The sequence below is a fragment of the Rhodotorula paludigena genome, assembly GCF_050403205.1.
Source record: "Rhodotorula paludigena JCM10292 DNA, Rt_paludigena_JCM10292v1_ctg33, whole genome shotgun sequence".
Taxonomy (NCBI): domain Eukaryota; kingdom Fungi; phylum Basidiomycota; class Microbotryomycetes; order Sporidiobolales; family Sporidiobolaceae; genus Rhodotorula; species Rhodotorula paludigena.
Window position 1 is genome coordinate 206,188 of NW_027481425.1, and position 17,905 is coordinate 224,092.

Consider the following 17,905-nt stretch of genomic DNA (forward strand, 5'->3'; position numbering starts at 1 on the left):
CAGAAAGATCGCCGCCCGGGAGGAGCAGTCTCTTTCGCGTGAATGCGGCAGCATCGACTCTCCTCCTCTACCGCGTCTGCCGCTATGTCCGCGATTGATTGCTCTTGCTGTTCCACCGCGATTTGCGTACCAACTTCCGTGCAAGCCAGTCTTGTCACGTGACCATCTCGGATTGCCGTCGGGCGCGCCAGGTGGGGACGCTACGCACGCACGCGGTCCGCCTCTTCCTCTCAAGCTGTCGAGATGCTGTTGCACAAAGCTATCCGCAGCGCACCACTGCTGGCACACTCTCGCCCGCTGTCGACCAAGGCTCGCTCGGTCCTCTCCTCGCTCGACCTCCCCACCTCGGGCGAGCCTATCCCCGGCGTCCTGTACTCGCACACGAAGGGCTGGTGCGGCTCTGGACCGCTGCAGAAGTCGCACAACCCGGCGACAGGTGACGTTCTGGCCGAGGTGCGGACTGCGTCAAGCGACGACGTCGAAAATGCGCTCAAGGCGACACGGACTGCCTACGAGGCATGGCGCTGGGTGCCCGGGCCAAAGCGGGGCGAGGTCTTGCGGCAAATCCGAGGTGCTCTCAACGACCGCATTGACGATCTCGGTGCACTCGTAACGCTCGAAATGGGCAAGATCGCGAGCGGTCCGTCCTCTTTCGTCGAGCACTTCCAGTGCGATTTCGCCTGACCCGTTCTCTCTCATAGAGGGTCGAGGAGAAGTGCAGGAGTTTGTGGACGTGATGGACTTGGGCGTCGGGCTCTCGCGTTCCTTCGGCGGCGCCCTGGCGCAATCGGAGCGCAACAAGCACTTCGTCTATGAGACGGCCAACCCGCTCGGCACCGTGGGCGTCATCACCGCATTCAACTTTCCTGTCGCGGTCTACGGTGCGCCTGCTCGGCATTCGTCCCATCCGCGGAGTACTGACAGCTCGGTGGGTCACACTTTGCAGGCTGGAACATGTCCCTCTCCTTCATCACCGGCAACGCCACCATCTGGAAGCCGGCGCCGACGACGCCGCTGACTGCCATCGCAACAACAAAGATCATTCAGTCCGTCCTCGAGGCGAACGAGCTCGACGCCGCCCTCTCTGCGCTCGTGTGCGGCGGCGGCGAAGTCGGCGACGCTTTGGTCAGCGACAAGCGTGTCGACCTGCTCAGCTTCACGGGCAGCGAAGCTCGTGGTCGCGAGGTGGGCATGAAAGTCGCTGGCCGTTTCGGCAAGAGCCTGCTCGAACTTGGCGGCAACAACGCGCGTTTGACATCCCACCGCGTCGCGAACCAGCGCTGACCTTCAATTCGACAGGGTGCGATTGTTATGCCCGATGCGAATTTGCAGCTTGCGCTGCAGGCTTGCACGTTTGCCGCTCTCGGCACGGCGGGCCAACGCTGCACGACGAACCGCCGCCTCTTCCTGCACTCGTCGATCGCCTCGCACTTCATCTCGTCTCTCGTGTCGGCCTATAAGTCGATCTCGCCGGCACGCATGGGCGACCCGCTCGATTCGAAGACGCTCGTCGGGCCGCTGCACACGCGCGAAGCCGTTCAGCGCTTCGAGGCAGCCGTCGAGAAGGCCGAGGCGCAGGGCGGAAAGATCCTTGTGGGCGGCAAGGCCGTCAAGATGGATGGAGATCTCGCAGGAGGCAACTGGGTGGAGCCGACGATCGTGCTTGTCGAGGACGTCGACAAGGTCGAAATCATGAAGCAGGAGACGTTCGCGCCGAGTGCGTTTTCTCACCGCACTATTCTCCCTGCACCTGACTCATGGCATTCACGCGCTCCCAGTTCTGTACGTCTCGACCTTCGACACCCTCGAGGAAGCGATCCGCCTGAACAACTCGGTGGACCAAGGCCTTTCCACCGCTCTCTTCACCAAGGATCTCAGCACCGCTATGCAGTTCGTCGGTCCGGCCGGCGCCGACAGCGGCATCATCAATGTCAACGGCTCGACGAGCGGCGCCGAGATCACCCTTCCATTCGGCGGCAATGGCAGTACGGGCGGCGGCCGCGAGAGCGGCGGCGAGGCGTGGAAGCAGTACTGCCGCTGGTCGTCGTGCACGCTCAACTGGAGCGACGAGCTCGGCCTGGCGCAGGGCGTCAAGTTCGACTGAACAACGTGTCTTTTTCACGCTCATCTTCCGAATAAACTCGTCCTCTCTCCATTGCAGTATCTCTTTGTTTCCTTGCATCTTGCAAACTTTGGATCAAGTGGCGGGCGAGAGCGATTAGCACAAGCGATGAAGTGTATTCGGCTTCGTCGAGGAGGCGGTGCATCATGGATGCCGGGGATCGCTCTTCCTCCTCGACTCGCCACCGCTCGGAGGTTGTGCTCATCGGTCTGACAATATGGGACTGCTGCGGCCAGACCCCCTGCTGGTGATTGGACCACCGCTCTCGCCCAAACAGCGAGCAGCGCCTGTACAACTTCCGCCTGCGCACCCCGATCCGGCCGGCTTCATCAATGATCTCCACAGCGGCGCCGTCTTCCGCCACTTTGACTTTCTCGCTGTCTTTGACAAAAAGACGAGCCTGCGTCCGCGCGACATCGAGCCCTTGCGGCGGGTTGGCGATCCGCTGGCCGATGAGGCGGTCGACATTCTGGGGCTGGCCGAGATTCGGGGTCGCGGCAAAGATGCTTTGAAGGCCATCGAGGAATATTTGGAGGAGAAGGACCGCGACCTGGGCGCCGAGCGATGGGAGGCGGTCCGGAAGGAGGACGTCGTCGCACGATTGTGGGACGAGATGCGCAACGAGCCGCCCGAGGGAGTACGTGGGTATGCAGCCGATGCTGGCGGCAAGGAGGATCGGCGTGCGACACCGTACGACGCGTTTGAGCCTACCGTTGTGCGTTTCTCATTCGTCTCCTTGGTGCATCTGGTTGACCTCTCCTTCTCAGCAGGGCGCACCTTCTCTTGCTGAAGGTCAAGCTGTCTTCTGGCGCTACTCGGCGCAGATTTACTCGGCGCTTGGGCACTTCTCGCTCGCCGGCGGCTTTTCCGCGCCAAAACTCGCCGCCGTCATGCACGAGACGAACTACCTCACGTCGAATGCACGGGACGCAACGCACAAGCGCTTGCTGGAGACTTCGCTGTTTGTCATCGATGTGAGCTGAAGTGGTGTTTCTGCTATGAAGGGTTCCGCTCACTGACAAGGCCCTGTGCAGGCGATGTGTGACATGACGACCGGAACGAGTCGCGGCTGGCGATCCGCCTTTCGCGTACGGATGCTGCACGCGCAGGTCCGTCGCCGCATTGCCAACGGAAAGGGACGTTACAACAAGTACGACGAGGAGGCAAACGGCGTCCCGATCAACCAGGCCGACCTGCTCGCCGTTCTCGGTGCATTCATGATCGCTCCGATGTGGTCGCTTCGTCGCATCGGCGTTAAGGTCACGCCACGCGAGGAAGCGGCGTACCAGGTGTGCTGGCGGCATATCGGGTGCGCTCCACCAGTGTCACTTCAGCGAGAATGTCGCTCACCAGCGCCGCATCCTCACAGCTACTACCTTGGAATCGATCCTGAACTCCTCGTGCGACTGTATGGCCAGTCTTTCCACACGGCCGAGACCTACTTCGCGTCCCTCGCCTTCTCCATCTTCCCTTCCGGCGCCCCCCCGCCCGACCCGCTCGCGACGCCACAGTACAAGATCCTGTCGGCCATCTCACAGCGACCCCCTGCACCGCAGAACATAGGTCACCACATCGAGCTGTGCCGACTCCTGCTCGGCCCGTCTTTGGCGGATCAGCTGGCCCTGCCGCACGGCTCGTGGAGGGACCGTCTCAGCGTCGATCTCGAGATCGGCATCGGAAAGGCGCTTCTTTATTTCGGCGAGGCGTACTCCCGCACGCGCGTGCCCTTTTTGAGAAGGAGGGGCAAGGATTGGGAGAAACGGCGGCAGTTGTGGTTCCGCCGCGTCATCGAACTCGTCGTCGTCTACCATCTCGGCGAGCGCCGGACTGTCTTTGCATGGCGCGAGACCGACAAGCACCAGCTCAAGCTTGACGACGTAGAGGGAGAGGAGCCGGTACGTCCCTTCAGTTCGTCGGCTTGCAGCGCAGAGGCTCATCTCACGTTGCAGGGCATCGAAATGGGCCCGCACATCGGCGTTGCAGTGCGCACTGAGTGGCGCAACCTCTTGATCGAGATGGGAAGCGTACTGGGTGGCGCTGCTGTCGCTGTTGGAGGTGCCGCTCTCGCTTTAGCTCGATGGTTGCGGTAGACGGAGACACTTGACTGCTTCCGCGCAATTGTCCGCGTTAGACTCGCTGCTCATCCCTTAGAGCCCACCCTCTTTCTAGTCCCTGTCGTTGTTCAATAGTTGTCGTCTTGCAAGACATTTGGATCCGGAAATGAGCGTTTGCAGGATGCCGCTTGCACGACGCTACAGAGGGCCAGACGCTGACTTTCCGCTCACCGCTTCTGCCTTCGCTCGGCAAGCTTGCCCGACCCTTGCTTGTGCGTTCTCTAAGCCGTGGAGGCGCTCTTGCACCGTCGCCTCGTCTGCCCCGGCCACCTCGTCATCGCCGGCTTCCGAAGCCTGAGCGGCCCACCCAGCGACCTCGTCTGAGCGGCCTAGCGAGCGCGTGCAGGTGAGCGTCAGTGCTGTCTGAGGCCCCTCTCAGCTCAACAGCGCGCCATCTGGCGTCGTCAGCTCCACCCTTCGCGAGGCCGGCTCATCGCAGTTGGCTCGCTCGCCACGGCGTCCGCACTGCCAGACGAAGCGGGACGCTGCCGGATACGCGCATAGAGCAAAGATCTGGTCCAAGAGCGACTCGCTGGTGTGCGTTGACTGACGCCGCCTTGCCGCCCTCGTCTTGTGCAGCCCCACCAGCGGATCCGACTCTGCCATGACGCAGTGGAGGGCGTCGCCGTCCCGCCCTGCACCGCCAGTCACCTCTGCTCAATCAGACGGGCCCTCCGACTCGTTCGACTCGCTCTTCGCCGCGTCGTCATCCTCCTCCCGCTCGTCCCGCCCCTCTTCGTCCTCCGCCACATTCTCCTCTCCTGGCCGGACTCTCTCCAGCTCGAGCTCCGCATACTCGCTGCTCAGCAAGAAGATGGCCGAGTACGACGAAGAGGACGACCGGGCGAGTGTGCGCAGCGGCATGAGCGCGCGCAGCGGCATGACGTTCTCGTCCCGACCGGGCGGCAGCGCCACAGCGGGTGCGCGCAGTCGTGTAGCCAGCACGGCGAGCTCGACTGGAACGGCGCGAGCGGCAGGCGGAGTGCTCGGCGAGGGAACCGGCGAGGATTCCGAGCCGATGAGCCTCGACGACGAGGCGAAGTCGATGGCGGCAGGAGGAAAAGGCAAGGAGCCGGAAGTCATGTCCTCGTCGGCTCCGACGAAGCGACAGCGCTTGCGAGCGCCGTCCCTCCTCGGGCCAGGCGACCGCCCACCACGTCGCCGTTCAACCTTGGGTACAGCTGCCAACAACCCCGGCAGCGTCGCAGCTCCGCCTCAGCCCACACTCTCGACTATAACTGCCGAGCAGCTGATGCCGAGCATGCGCAAGAAGCCCGACCGCGCCATGTCGACTGCCTCCGCTTCTACCTCGACCGCATCTCTTGCGCGACCTGCGTCCACCGCCTCGACCAGCACGACCCGCTCGAGCCGCTCGCCTTCTCTTCGCAAGAGCACACCACGCCCGCTTGCAACGACATCTCCGTCCCCCGCTGTGTCTTCATCCCCCTCCGACTCTCTCGCCCAGCGCCCCAGAAGCACACAGCCCGCAGCCCTGGACGGAAATCTCCATCCGTCAGACCCCGAACCGCCACGTGCCTCAAATCCAGCGGCTGCAACCGAACCTGCGCCATCGCGCGGCTGGCTGTCGATGCTCTCGCGGAGCAGGTCGAGCGCGGTCGACCTCGCTTCTCAGGCGCGCGAAGAGCCGGCCGCAGGCTCTTCGGGCGATAGGATGCTCGTCGATGAGCCTGAGCAGGAGGGGGAAGAGGATGCGGGAGAGGCGACCCCGCCTGCCACGCCGCGAGCTGCACGAGCAGGTGCGTCTTTCGCCAGTCTAACAGCTCTGACAGCGATGGTGACGGGTCTTTCTGCAGACGACAGTACCCTTCGCGGCTCGCTGGCGCCACTCGCGCCAGACTCTTCGGCGTTGCCGCCCGACCGATCGACGCTCAACTCGCGCTCGTCCTGGTTCGGCTGGGGCTGGGGTGGAGCACCGTCTGAGCCTGCGACGACACCTCTCGCCGCCGACGAATCTGCGCCGTCTTCCGATGTATCCGGAACCGCCAGCGCAACTACCGCGACGCCAAGTGCGGACGAGAGCGCACAGCCCGATCTCGAGAGCGCACTCACGCCGCCTGCACCTGCGACCGAAGCGCAAACCCGCGGTAGCGGGTGGCTCAGCGCTTTTTGGGGGGCGAGCGGGAGTGCGCCGAGCGCGGAACAGTTGGCGGAACAGCGCAGGCGGGAAGTGTGGGCGCTCCAGCTTGCGGCGAAGCAGGCGGGTGCGAACAAGCTCATCGAAGCGGCACAGCCCGAGCTAGAGGCGAGCACGGTACCGACTCCGCAGGGAAGGAGCGACGCGGCCGGCGAGCAGGCCAAGGACAGCCCGGCGGTAGAGCCGTCGACGCCTGCACAGCAGATCAAGCATCGCCCGTCGTCAAGCTCATGGAGCCTATTCTCGCGCACGCCTGGCTCAATCTCGTCCCTGCGCGCGCCGCTTGCCGGGCTCGGCATGTCCTCCTCATCCGCCGCTTCGACACGCTCCCGCACATCCTCGCACGCAGGGGCCGATACGGCACCTTCATCGCCGCAGTTGCGCGCGCAGTCGGACCAAGGCCAGGTCAAGCCTTTGACGGGCTCAATGCGCCCTTCCTCACGGCAGCGCTCGCATCCGTCGTTCGATCCGCCGCCCCCTGTCGACAATCTCGTCCTTCCAACTTTCGGCGACACCTTCCTCCGTCCGCCACGCTCCTTCCCGCCGAAGAAGTCGACTCTCACGCGCGCCGTCAGCGCCGTGTCGGCGTACCTGTTCCACCGCCCACCAGAGGAGGTGACGAGCCCACGCTTGCTCCAGGCGCAGCAGGCGGCCGGGTTCATTGCGGCGGGCTTGCCGACCGAGATGAAGGACGACCCGGCGGAGCGGCTGCCAAAGATGCTCGAAGTCATGGGCGAGGAGCCGAGGCTGCGCAAGGTTAAGCGTGTGACAGTGCTTGGCGTGCACGGCTGGTTCACGTCGAGCAACATGGTCAAGTCGGTCATGGGCGAGCAGACGGGTACCAGGTGCGTGTTCTTCCCCTGCAAGCGTCATTCTACTCCAGCCTTATTCCTCTCGTCCGCGCAGCGTCAAGTTTGCCACGATGATGCACGATGCGGTCCAGTCGTACCTCGAGTCGCAGGACGTCGGCTCCTTCAACATCCAGGCTATCGCGCTCGAGGGCGGCGGACAGGTCGAGGATCGCGTTTCAAAGCTTTATAACCAGCTGGTCGGGCGGGAAGAATGGGTCCAGGCACTCAAGATGGCCGACGCCGTTTTCCTCGCGACGCACTCGCAAGGCGTCGTCGTGTCAACACAGCTCATCGCGCGCATGCTGGACCAGGGGCTGATCGCCGGGCCGCAGACTCATTTGTGCGTGTCTGGCGAAGTCGCATCCCGCCTAGAGACTGACCACATGCTTTGACAGACTCGCCATGTGTGGCATCTCGCAAGGACCCTGTGCGTCGCTCTCTCCATGCTGTCGCTTCTCGCCACACTGACCCCTTTGTGATCCCAGTCATCTACCTGTACAACTCTATCGCCCTCGCACCTTACTTCAACTACGTCGAATCTGCACCCGCTCGCGAGCTCTTTGAGTTTCAAAATCCCGAGTCGGTTTCGGCAATCAAGTTCCTCGAGGCGTGCGTACCTCCCAGCGCTGTTTCTCCGGAAGCAAGTCTGACTGACGTGCCGCCCGTCCTCGTAGTCTGCGGCTCATACTGAACGCTGGCGTCAAGGTCACCTCTGTCGGCTCGATCAACGATCAGGTGAGTTTGTCTTCAAAGTCCCACGGACCTCGAAGAACTCAGTCAGCTGCTGTGCAGGTCGTCCCGCTCTACTCGGCACTCTTCTCCGGCGTCTCGCACCCTGGCATCCTTCGCGCCGTCTACATCGACTCGGACGCGTTCCGCACGTCCGACTTCCTCGCCAATCTCGTCGTCTTCTCTGCTCGCCTGCGAAATGCCGGCCTGTCGGACCACGACCTCGTCTACCATGTCAGCGAGGCCCTCGCAGGTGCGCTCACGGGCGTCGGTCACAGCAAGATCTACGAGGAGGAAGACGTGTATCGGTGCGGTTTGCTTGCTTAGACATGTGCCTGCAGCTCGGCTGACTCCGCTCGTGCAGTCTCGCGGTCCGCTACCACTTCGAGACGACGAGTCTGACCGAGGCACCTACGGCGCTCGACACGCTCGCGAGCCCGCCGCCGCTCAGCATGTCGTTCAACCCGCGCGACCGGCGCAACCCGTACCTTCTCACGTGGGCGTTGCGCGGGATCATCGAGGATCCGCAGGTCTGCGAGCTGTTCAGCAACGAGCTTGCGGCGCTGCGGGAGGCGTACGAGGTGCGTGGCAGCTCTGCCCTTCGACTGCTCGCACACGACATGCTGACTCGATGCTGTACCTGTGTCATAGACGTGGAAGCCGCAGACCAAGGTGCTCAAGGACGTCAAGCTCAAGCTCGAGGGGATCCGCCTTATGCACACGAGGCCGGGCAAGCTGTGAGGATCATTGTCGTGTTGTTTCCTGTTTGTGTCGTTGCTCGTTTCTTCGCATGTTTCACCACTCTCTGTTGTTTCGCCTGTCCTCCTTGCATTCTCCCGTGTCGTTGCCTGACTGGGCTGAACGAGAGAGAACATGCGAGTGAAGTACAACAAGCAAAGTATTATAGCTGCGGAGCAGAAGTCGCTCACGTCTCCTCAGCAACGTCGAACATCTCCTCGTCTGCTGCCCCTCCGCTCGCGGCCCCCTCGGCGCCGGTCTTGGCCTCTTCAGCGACGGCCGCAGGCTTGGGCTTGTTCTTGCTACCTTTAGGCCGTCCGCGCCTGCGAAGGAGTCCAAATTCAGCTGCATGACTCGTCATCGCGAAAGAGAGGAGGCGCAACGCACTTCTTGGCCGGTGCAGGTTCTGCTTGTGCCCCCGCCTCGCCTGCAGGTACGGGAGGCGGCTTCGGCTTGTTCTTGCTGCCCTTCGGTCGACCGATAGGCCTGTATTCATGAACAGCGTAATAAGAGTAAGGGCGGAGAACACGTGCAGACGAAATGCTATGCGTGACTGACCGCTTGCGGGGCAATCCATCGTCACCAAGCACGACGGGCGCTTTTGCCGGCCCTGCCCTCCAACCGGGGCCACGAGGGATTCCGCCGATCAGGTTGGCGGGCGCATTCGAGCCGGCAGGCTGGTTGGCGGGGACGAGCATGATGGGCTGGAAGGTGATGCGGTGGGTGGAGGTCGCCATCGGCTGGTACGAGGGGTGCGCGTCCCCTGCACAGATTCGCTCCGTCAGCCTCATGGCACGATGACTCCCCGAGCGAGCTAGACGCACCATCGTGAGCGAGGAAGATGTCGGTGCCGATGAGCGTCTCGTGCATGCCCTGGAAGTAGCGGTCGCCGATACGTGCGATCGGCGAGACAGACTCTGGCGCCTGTAGCAAGACTTCGCCCTGTCAGCATCGCCCGTCCAGACGTGACCCGGGCATGCTAGCAACGCACGAGGAGCTGAATCGCGTTGTTCTCGCCGAGCGTCTCTTCCGAGAGGTGTTGGCCGAACTCGAGGGTGACATACTCAACCTGTAGAAGGTTCCAGTCAGTCCCAGCAGCCGCACGAGCAGGTCGAAGCGCGCACCTCGTCCTCCTCCCACTCGTCGTCGCCTTCTCCCGCGGGCGCGTCGAGGTGAGCGAGAAGGTCGCGAGGGACGAGACCTTCCACCCTGCGCCATGTCGGGCCCAGCAAGGGCTCGACGGTGCGCTTGCGCGGCTGTGCGGGCGGGATTGCCATGCCGACAACAGGCGAAGTGGGGAGACGAGTCGGACAACGGCGACGGCTCGTGCTGCACACAGGCGGCTCTTAAGAAGTCGAGCAGGAGCGTGCGGAGCCGGCTAGCACGCGAATGTCCGGAGCAGCGCGTGATGTTGCGCAACTCCCAGTCGTCCCTCTTCGACTTCGCCTGATGAGGGCTCCTCCCACTCTCCTCCCCACTGCACCGCCTCGAAGGCCCTGCGAACCTCGTGCGTAGCTCCGATGACTCTGTCGGAATCACCTGGTATCTCCGCCGGAGCACGCTAGCTTCCACAGCCGCCTTCGCTCGCTTGTTCGCACTTTCTCGCCACGTGGCGCTATTTTCGCCTCCGACTCGTCGTGCCGTAGCTACTTTCGGCGGTCCTCGAGGCAAGCCGCACCGGCCTCTGCGCAGCCCCCGGCGCGTCTCCAGCTTCGCACGCATCTTTGTTCGCACCCCGCACCGCACCGCTCTTCGCACGCGTGGCCAGGCGAAATGCTCAAGATAAGGCCGGCAGTCTCCCTCTCTTCTGTTGCTCACACAAACTCGCTCGAAGACCTCGACACGCCATGGACTCTGTCGCCTCGTCGCTTCCCAAAGGCTTCTCCCTCGTGGGTGGCATCCCGCTGAAGAGCCAGGACTTCGCTGCGTGCGACTTTCGTTTGTCGCCTCTGCTAATCACAGACAAGACTGACTCTCGTGCACACAGGTCCATCATCTTCATCGTCGCCTTTGGGCTCCTCATTCCGCTTGCTTTCTGGCGCATCATTCACAAGCCGACTCGCTCGACCGTCCTCATCCGCCCCTGCATCGTGCTCGTTGTCCGCATTGCGACGTATGCCATCCGTGCGGTTGAGGCCAACGGCAACTATGCGGAGGGCCTCTTCATCGCCGAGCAGGTACGCAAGCCCCCTCGCGATTCTTATGTCGCTCTCGACCTGACCCCTCGCTCTCGCAGATCCTGCTGCTCCTCGGCCTCCTTCCGCTGTGCGAGCCTCTGATCTCGCTCCTAAAATTCCACGTGCGGCGCAATTGGATCCCGACGCCGGAGAATGTCCACAACAAGTCCATCTTGAGCCGCGTGCTCTGGCTGCTCGAGACAGCTCTCCTGGTCGGCATCATCCTCGGCGTCATTGTACGTGACCCCCACTGCTGTAGAAAGCAGGAATACTCACGCAGTCGCCCACCTAGGCGGGCAGCAAGACGAGCGACGCGATGAGCGACCCGGACGAGCTCTCCTCGCTCAAATCGTACCGGTGAGCTCGCCGCAGTTGCGGCCCGAGGCCATTCCAGCTCGTGCTGACTCGGACTTGTCCGCAGCTACGGCATCACCGGCCTGACGCTCTTCGTCATTGTCGCGTCGCCCGTCGTGGCTGGCTTTTTCACCTTCCGGGAGGGCCTGCCCTTCCGCCCGCTGGCTCTCCTCGTTGGCTGCGCGTCCATCCTGGTGCGTGGACCTGCATGCGGCCTCTTTCTCGTCCGTTCAGGCGCTGACACGGGTATTGCGACAGCTCATTCCGTCCATCTACAAGCTCGACATCACGCTGCACCCGCCGTCGTCCTTCTCCGCCGGCTCGAAAGCCGCCTTCTACTGCCTCTCTGCGCTCCCCGAGTGGATCCTTGTCACCGTGTACCTCGGCGTCGACCTCGAGTCGCTCTTTGCCGTGCATGAGGGCCAGTGGAAGGAGCGCGTCGCCAAGAAGATGCGCAAGGGCAAGTGGTCCGGCCCGTACGTCGCGAGGGACGAGTTCGAGATGCACCAGACGCGCGCGGACGGGGTGCAGCGCACGGCGTGGGAGGACAAGGTATGAGGAGGAGGAGCAGATTGTCGAAATGGCGCCCCTGACCCAGTAGATCGCTTCCGCATCCTTTTTAACCCGCCTCTCGTCTGTCATGTATCACTCTCGATTCACTCATCAGCGCCCGAACTCCTGTTGACCTAGTCGTGAAGGTTCGTGAATCCGTTTCAGAAGCGCGACTGAAGCGAGTGGTGGGTGGCGGTGCAAGGGCGAAGCAGTGCAGAGGGGAGTGGACAAGGAGGGAGGGAGAAGGGATGGGAGGCGCTCGAGGCGTGAAACCGAGCTGCACTACGCGGTCAAAGACAGAAAAGATGGGAAGGGAAAGTGAACAACGGGCTGGCGAAGACGCGAGCGGAAATGACAGCGATTTAGACGACGAGCGACGCGACGCATGCGCCCTTGTCGGCGTCAAAGGTGAGGCCGGCCTGGCACGACCAGACCTCGCAGACGCCCGCGAGGCAGCCGACGGCCTCGGCGCCCGCGATGGCGGTGCAGTCAACGCCGCCGTCGTTGGCGCACGCGCCGCACTGCTCAATGTTGTTCTGCACGCACGCGCGGATCTCGTTTTAGAAACGGTGCTGAGCGGGCAAGGACGGGAGGGACAACGTACCGAGATGTCGATGCACTCGAAGCCCGAGCCGCCCTCGACCGAGCACGCCGTGTGCGAAGCGGGGCACAGGCTGCGCTTGTGGAAGCTGGAGCGGCGGGTGCGCGCGCGCACGGGCGACGCCGTGTTGAGCTGGCACTCGCACTGGTTCAACGACGGGTCGCCGATGAAGACGGGCACGAGCTGGCCTCCGGTGACCTCGTCGGTCGTGCACGCGAACTGCGGGTCAAAGGAGCAGTCGCCGCCGACAGTCGTCACGTGCTCGGCGCAGTAGCCGGGCTGGAAGGCGCAGTATCCTGCGGTAGCGAGACCAGCCGTGTGAGCGTCCTACACGAATGGTCCCGGACGAGGGCGAGAGAAACGCACCCGACTGGCAGAACGAGTTGAACACCTCGTAGTTCTCCTGGTCCGACCCGTCAAGGTTGCCCGCGGCCAGGTCCTGGCAGTAGGCGCCGGGCCCACCGCACGTGTCGCCGGGAAGGAGGCCGCCGACCTCGTCGGTGCAGTAGAGGAAGCCCGAGCAGTTGGCGTCGTTGCCGCCGCACGTCTGCTCAAAGCCGCCCTGGCTGCAGAGTTGAAGTGCACACGTGCGAATGCGTCAGCAAGCCGCACAGCCGCGCGCAGGCAGGCCCTGGTGCGAAGGAAGGAAGACTCACCAAGTGCCGGGTGCGGCGGCGGAGCCCGAGCACCGGCCGTTGTCGCAGTTGGCGTCGGACGTGCACGCGGCGCTCGTGATGCCGCAGAAGTAGCCGTCGCCCTGGAAGCGGACGCACTGGGCGTTGACGGGGAGGGGACCGGCGCCCTGCGAGCCCTGGAGCAGTGCGAGCTCCTCGGGCGTGAGCCGGTACTGCAGGTTCGAGCAGAGCGACTGGTCTGCAGGTGGGGCGGGTCAGTCGGGTGCTGCGCGCGGCGACGAGGCGGCGCGTCGAGTTGGGAAGGTCGCGAAGGGGGGACGCACCGGGGACGATTGCGCCCGTCGAGGGGTCGGTCGTCGAGCAAGAAAAGCGGCCATAGCCGAGCGGCGAGCCGGTCTGGGCGACGGCGAGGGTCGCGAGCGCCGAAAGCGAGGCGAGGGCGAGGGCGGCGTGCATGTTGATTGAGACGCGCACAAGTCGACGAGCGAGAGCGAGAGAGAAGAGAGGAAAGGACCGACTGGGGTAGGTGGTTGCGGGCGGTAAAAGAGTGACGAGGGTGGGACGGGCAGCAAGCCGGGACAAGCACACGGAGACAGCAGACGACGACGGCGGCCGAGAGAGCGACGAGCGAGGCTGGCGGCGGCGACGGCGCGCGCGCAGCCCTCGGAGGCGCATTCCGCACAACAACGCGACGCGTCTCCGGACCTGTCTGCGGTTCGGGGTTCCAGAAGCACTCTCCCCGCACTCAGAAAGCTCATTGCACTTGCGCATCATCGCGCCGGCGTCTCTGCCCACACCCTCTCCTCCTCATCGACGCTTTCTCTTCCGCGTCGCTGCTCGACGCGTCTTCTCCCTCATCACGCCCGCTTGGCCAGCTTTCTCTTGCCCTGCTGTCTTCTTTCCTGACGCTCGCTGCACCGTGCGCCGCACGTCGAAATGCTTCGCCGGCTCATGACGCGCCATGTGCTTCTCACGGCCCTCTGCAGCCGCTTGCTTCCGCTTTGCGCCCGTCCACCACGCGCATGCTCCTCCGTCATATGCTTATGCCGGCGCTGCTGAGCTGGCTGTGCCGTGCGGGCGAAGTGGGAAGGCGTTCCAGGCCGCGTAAGGCGACGTCGACGGTCGACGAGATGTCGAGCCGGGAGGACCAGGTCAAGGGCGGACGCGCGCAGTGCGGCGGCGGCCGCTTCCCCGAGAGAGGGCAGGCAGACACGGGAGCGCAGTAGGAGAGCGCACGGGCGATGCTGGCGACAACGATTTCGCCAGATACAGGGCGCAGACGAGCGAGTCGACCCCCGTCAGCCCGCCGCCAGCCCGCGCGGTCGATGCGCTCGTTCGTACGAGCTCAAAGCGTAGAAACGCTGATGCATACTGGTACACTACAGCGCATGCCGCCTGCGCGTCCGGCCCTTCCTCCCCCTCTATCCGCTCGACCGCACTCCTCTTGGCCGACTCAGCAGCGCGCTCTATGCCTGCGCCTGCGCCTGAGCAGCCGTCGGCGCTGCGGGCTCGCCCTCTGCGACTGCGCCCGGCCCGCGGTGGCTCTCTAGGCGCTCGCGGGCGCCCTTGACGACGTTGACGAGCTCGAAGCGTTTCCGCGCCGAGACGGGGCGGCAGTTGCGGATCTGCGCGGGATGGCCCGAGAGTGGAGGAGTCAGGAACGCTCCGTGAAGGCTAGACAAGGAGGACGGGACGGACCTTGACCTGGTCGCCGACGATGCAGGTTGCGGCGGGGTCGTGGACGAGGTACTTTGTGTGCTGGCTGTACTCCTGTGGGGTGTGCGGAGAGCAGAGTCAGCGAGTGGCCCGTCGTGCGCACTGCAGCGTGAGGGAGGGGGAGATGCGCACCTTGAGGGTCTTGTGGTTGACCATGCGGCGCTCGACCGAGACGGTGACGGTGTGGGCCATGCGTCCGGCAGCGACGACGGTGCCCTTGAGCTCGAGGCCCTTTGGGAGGGTGTAGCGGGAGGCGGGCGCGGGCAGCGGGGTCGAGTGCGCGGCGGGCGATGAGGAGAAAAGGCGGAGCGGGGCCGGGTGCGGGCAGGTGCAGGGCTGGAGGGCGCGGGCGATGGCGCGGGCAGAGGTGCTTGCAGTGCGCAGCATCGTCGCACTCGAGTGTCTGCGAGAGCGAGGAGAGCGACGAGCAGCGCCGGCAGAGCTGCACTTGCTCCAGGCGACAGTCGCCTCTTGCCCCGACTCGCACCCTCGGGCAGACCCGTGCAGGCCCCAGAGTGCCACGCAGAGACTCGCACTGCTTTCCAACCCCCTCACACCCCCACCTGCTCCCGCTGCCACCACTCCTCCCCTCCCCTCACCGCCTCGCTCGCTCCCCTCTCGGCAATGCTCTCGGCAGCTCGCCGCTCCCTCCGCAGCCCTGCACGGCCCCTGCGACCCCTCTCGACCGCACCCGCACAGCCAGAGCTCAAGGTCACCACCCTCGCAAACGGCATCCGCGTCGCCTCTGACCCGACCCCCGGCCACTTTGTCGCTGCTGGCGTCTACGTCGATGCAGGCAGCCGCTACGAGAGTGACAGGACCCGCGGTGCATCCCACATGAGCGACCGCCTCGCCTTCAAGGTCCGTCCCCGGCTCCTTTTGTCAACTACCCGCCTCGACTAACACACACACTCTCTCTCTCCGAACCCACAGAGCACGCAGAACCGGACAGCAGAGCAGATGACGCAAGAGATCGAGCAGCTCGGCGGCCAGTTCATCTCGTCGTCCTCGCGCGAGACCATCCTCTACCAGGCGTCGACCTACTCGCACTCGGTCCCCGAGGTCGTCTCGATCCTCGCCGACACCGTCCTCCACCCGCTCGTCACCCGCGACGAGCTCGACATCCAGCGCCAAGCCGCCCTGTGGGAGGTCGGCGAGATCAAGACCAAGCCCGAAATGATCCTCCCCGAGCTCCTGCACGAGACGGCGTTCCAGGGCAACACGCTCGGCAACCCGCTCCTCTGCCCCGAGGACCGCCTCGAGACGATGACGCCCGACGTCGTCGAGGACTACATGCGCACGTGGTACCGCCCCGACCGCCTCGTCGTCGCCGCGGCGGGCATCGAGCACGATCAGCTCGTCGAGCTCGCCGACCGGCATTTCGGCGCCGTCAAGCCCGTCTCGTCCACCTATGCCTCGGCCGCCGCCATCCTCACCCCTCCCTCCGCCTCGCCCTCGTCCGCACCCCGCCCCTCTGCCGCCTCACCCTCCGCCCCCTTCTCCACCTCTGCCGCCTCTCCCGCCTCCGTCCTCCCCTCAGCATCCTCCGCCTCCGACCCGCAGTCGTTCGAGTACCTCGCGAGCGCACCAGCGCGGTACACGGGCGGACAGCTCCTCCTCGAGGACGGCGAGCAGGAGTTTACGCACATCTACGTCGGCTACGAGGGGCTGAGCATCCACGACGAGGACATCTATGCCCTCGCGACGCTTCAGGTGCTGCTCGGTGGCGGTGGGAGCTTCTCGGCCGGTGCGTCTCCTCTGCTGCTTGTCCCTGGTCCTCCGAGCGCTGACCTGGTGGGGCACCCAGGCGGCCCGGGCAAGGGCATGTACTCGCGGCTGTACACGTCGGTCCTGAACCAGTACCACGCCGTCGATTTCTGCTCGTCGTTCCACCACTGCTACCTCGACTCTGGCCTCTTTGGCCTCTCGATCAGCGTCGAGCCGAGGTTCCTCTTCCGCACGCCCGAACTCGTCGCGCACCAGCTCGACGCCGTCACGCGCCCGATGGCCGGCGGCGTCACCGAGGTCGAGCTCCGCCGCGCAAAGAACCAGCTCAAGAGCAGCCTCGCCATGGCGCTCGAGAGCCGCATGGTCCAGGTCGAGGACCTCGGCGTGCGTCTCCCCTCTCTCCCCTCTCCTCCCCTCCTTCCCTTGCGTGCTGACGAGACCCCCGATTCGCGCACCCAGCGCCAAGTGCAAGTGCACAACCGCAAGGTGACGATGCCCGAAATGGCCGCCCTGATCGACCGCGTCTCGCTCACGGACCTGTACCGCGCCGCGAACCGCGTCCTGCGCCCCGCGACGTCGCCCATCCTGAGCGACCGCCGCAGGTCGGGCGAGCCGACCGTCGTCGCGTGCGGGAAACTGCGCGGGCTGCCGGACGTGCGCGACGCGCTGCGGAGGAGGGGACTCGCCGGCGCAGAGTAGGCAGAGGGACGCGAGTTTATCGTCACGCACGCATGCATAGATAGACGCTTTCACCTTTCTTTTCCAGCCTGTCGTTGCGTGGGAAATCGCTGTATGATGACAGCTTTTCACGGAGATGATGGCTACGAGTACAACGGCCACCCCGAGCGCTTCCATCTCGCGCGCTCACCGTCCCATCGCCCGCTGCGCTTGCTGCCGCTGCAGTCGCGCCATCTAGTGTCAGCGCGATCGAACTAGGTGACAGAGGTCGAGACGAAGCGAGAGGACGCACGATCTGCAGAATCGTATTGCGGCTGTTCTCGTCGAGCGCCTGGATCTGCGCGTCCGTCATGCTGAGCACCTGCTGGATGAGCTGTGCACGAGGTCGCAACGTCAAAATCAGTCTCTGCGAACGGTGCCTACAGAGCCACCGACAAGTGAACCAAGCCTCGCGACGTACCGCAGCCTGTTCCGGTGTCGTCCCCGCCGGCGCCGCCTGCTGCTGCTGCTGCTGCTGCTGCGGCCCCGCGCCCGGCATGCCCTGCTGGCCATTGTAGCTCGCCGGCGCAGGCTTTCCATACGCGCCGTACCCCTGCTGCGGCCCCTGCGGCGGCGGCGGGCCGTTGTAGCTCGCGGGCCCAGCGCCGGGCGGGCGCGAGTAGCTACTCGGCGTCGTACCAGGCGGCGCGGTCGGGTACGCCGCCGCCCCGGGCCCGGCGCCCGGCGGGGGCGTCGCGGCGTACCCGGCGCCCGCC

The 17,905-nt window shown here is 64.7% G+C and overlaps 9 protein-coding genes across 9 annotated transcripts; 5 read left to right on the plus strand and 4 right to left on the minus strand.

The window, feature by feature from the left end:
• Nucleotides 1–243: 243 nt before the first annotated feature.
• JCM10292_006650 (uncharacterized protein) lies at nt 244–2,104 on the plus strand (the record flags this gene model as incomplete). Its single annotated transcript, XM_076650275.1, has 5 exons — nt 244–640; nt 702–881; nt 947–1,245; nt 1,300–1,717; nt 1,779–2,104. The coding sequence occupies 5 exons, from the start codon at nt 244–246 to the stop codon at nt 2,102–2,104; spliced, it is 1,620 nt and encodes a 539-aa protein (XP_076504235.1).
• Nucleotides 2,105–2,339: 235 nt separating this feature from the next.
• On the plus strand, nt 2,340–4,212 carry JCM10292_006651 (uncharacterized protein; the record flags this gene model as incomplete). The annotated part of the gene is made up of 5 exons (XM_076650276.1): nt 2,340–2,837; nt 2,893–3,096; nt 3,157–3,431; nt 3,492–4,017; nt 4,072–4,212. The coding sequence occupies 5 exons, from the start codon at nt 2,340–2,342 to the stop codon at nt 4,210–4,212; spliced, it is 1,644 nt and encodes a 547-aa protein (XP_076504236.1).
• Nucleotides 4,213–4,840: 628 nt separating this feature from the next.
• JCM10292_006652 (uncharacterized protein) lies at nt 4,841–8,712 on the plus strand (the record flags this gene model as incomplete). The annotated part of the gene is made up of 8 exons (XM_076650277.1): nt 4,841–7,236; nt 7,298–7,582; nt 7,638–7,669; nt 7,728–7,851; nt 7,917–7,977; nt 8,035–8,279; nt 8,336–8,552; nt 8,623–8,712. 8 exons carry the CDS (start codon nt 4,841–4,843, stop codon nt 8,710–8,712), a joined length of 3,450 nt encoding a protein of 1,149 aa, XP_076504237.1.
• A 184-nt stretch (nt 8,713–8,896) lies between these two features.
• Nucleotides 8,897–9,986, minus strand: JCM10292_006653 (TFIIIC subunit 6 family protein; the record flags this gene model as incomplete). Its single annotated transcript, XM_076650278.1, has 6 exons — nt 8,897–9,032; nt 9,097–9,195; nt 9,268–9,472; nt 9,534–9,633; nt 9,701–9,778; nt 9,834–9,986. 6 exons carry the CDS (start codon nt 9,984–9,986, stop codon nt 8,897–8,899), a joined length of 771 nt encoding a protein of 256 aa, XP_076504238.1.
• Nucleotides 9,987–10,556: 570 nt separating this feature from the next.
• On the plus strand, nt 10,557–11,798 carry JCM10292_006654 (uncharacterized protein; the record flags this gene model as incomplete). The annotated part of the gene is made up of 6 exons (XM_076650279.1): nt 10,557–10,636; nt 10,697–10,886; nt 10,946–11,122; nt 11,179–11,243; nt 11,308–11,434; nt 11,499–11,798. 6 exons carry the CDS (start codon nt 10,557–10,559, stop codon nt 11,796–11,798), a joined length of 939 nt encoding a protein of 312 aa, XP_076504239.1.
• Nucleotides 11,799–12,154: 356 nt separating this feature from the next.
• On the minus strand, nt 12,155–13,484 carry JCM10292_006655 (uncharacterized protein; the record flags this gene model as incomplete). Its single annotated transcript, XM_076650280.1, has 5 exons — nt 12,155–12,328; nt 12,397–12,689; nt 12,760–12,959; nt 13,050–13,266; nt 13,352–13,484. The coding sequence occupies 5 exons, from the start codon at nt 13,482–13,484 to the stop codon at nt 12,155–12,157; spliced, it is 1,017 nt and encodes a 338-aa protein (XP_076504240.1).
• Nucleotides 13,485–14,494: 1,010 nt separating this feature from the next.
• On the minus strand, nt 14,495–15,131 carry MRPS17 (mitochondrial 37S ribosomal protein uS17m MRPS17; the record flags this gene model as incomplete). The annotated part of the gene is made up of 3 exons (XM_076650281.1): nt 14,495–14,653; nt 14,727–14,798; nt 14,877–15,131. 3 exons carry the CDS (start codon nt 15,129–15,131, stop codon nt 14,495–14,497), a joined length of 486 nt encoding a protein of 161 aa, XP_076504241.1.
• Nucleotides 15,132–15,368: 237 nt separating this feature from the next.
• Nucleotides 15,369–17,171, plus strand: MAS2 (mitochondrial-processing protease subunit alpha; the record flags this gene model as incomplete). The annotated part of the gene is made up of 4 exons (XM_076650282.1): nt 15,369–15,605; nt 15,678–16,491; nt 16,552–16,856; nt 16,932–17,171. 4 exons carry the CDS (start codon nt 15,369–15,371, stop codon nt 17,169–17,171), a joined length of 1,596 nt encoding a protein of 531 aa, XP_076504242.1.
• A 165-nt stretch (nt 17,172–17,336) lies between these two features.
• Nucleotides 17,337–17,905, minus strand: JCM10292_006658 (uncharacterized protein; the record flags this gene model as incomplete). The annotated part of the gene is made up of 3 exons (XM_076650283.1): nt 17,337–17,369; nt 17,443–17,523; nt 17,611–17,905. Coding segments are annotated over 3 exons (409 nt in total), but the record flags the coding sequence as incomplete, so codon positions are not given.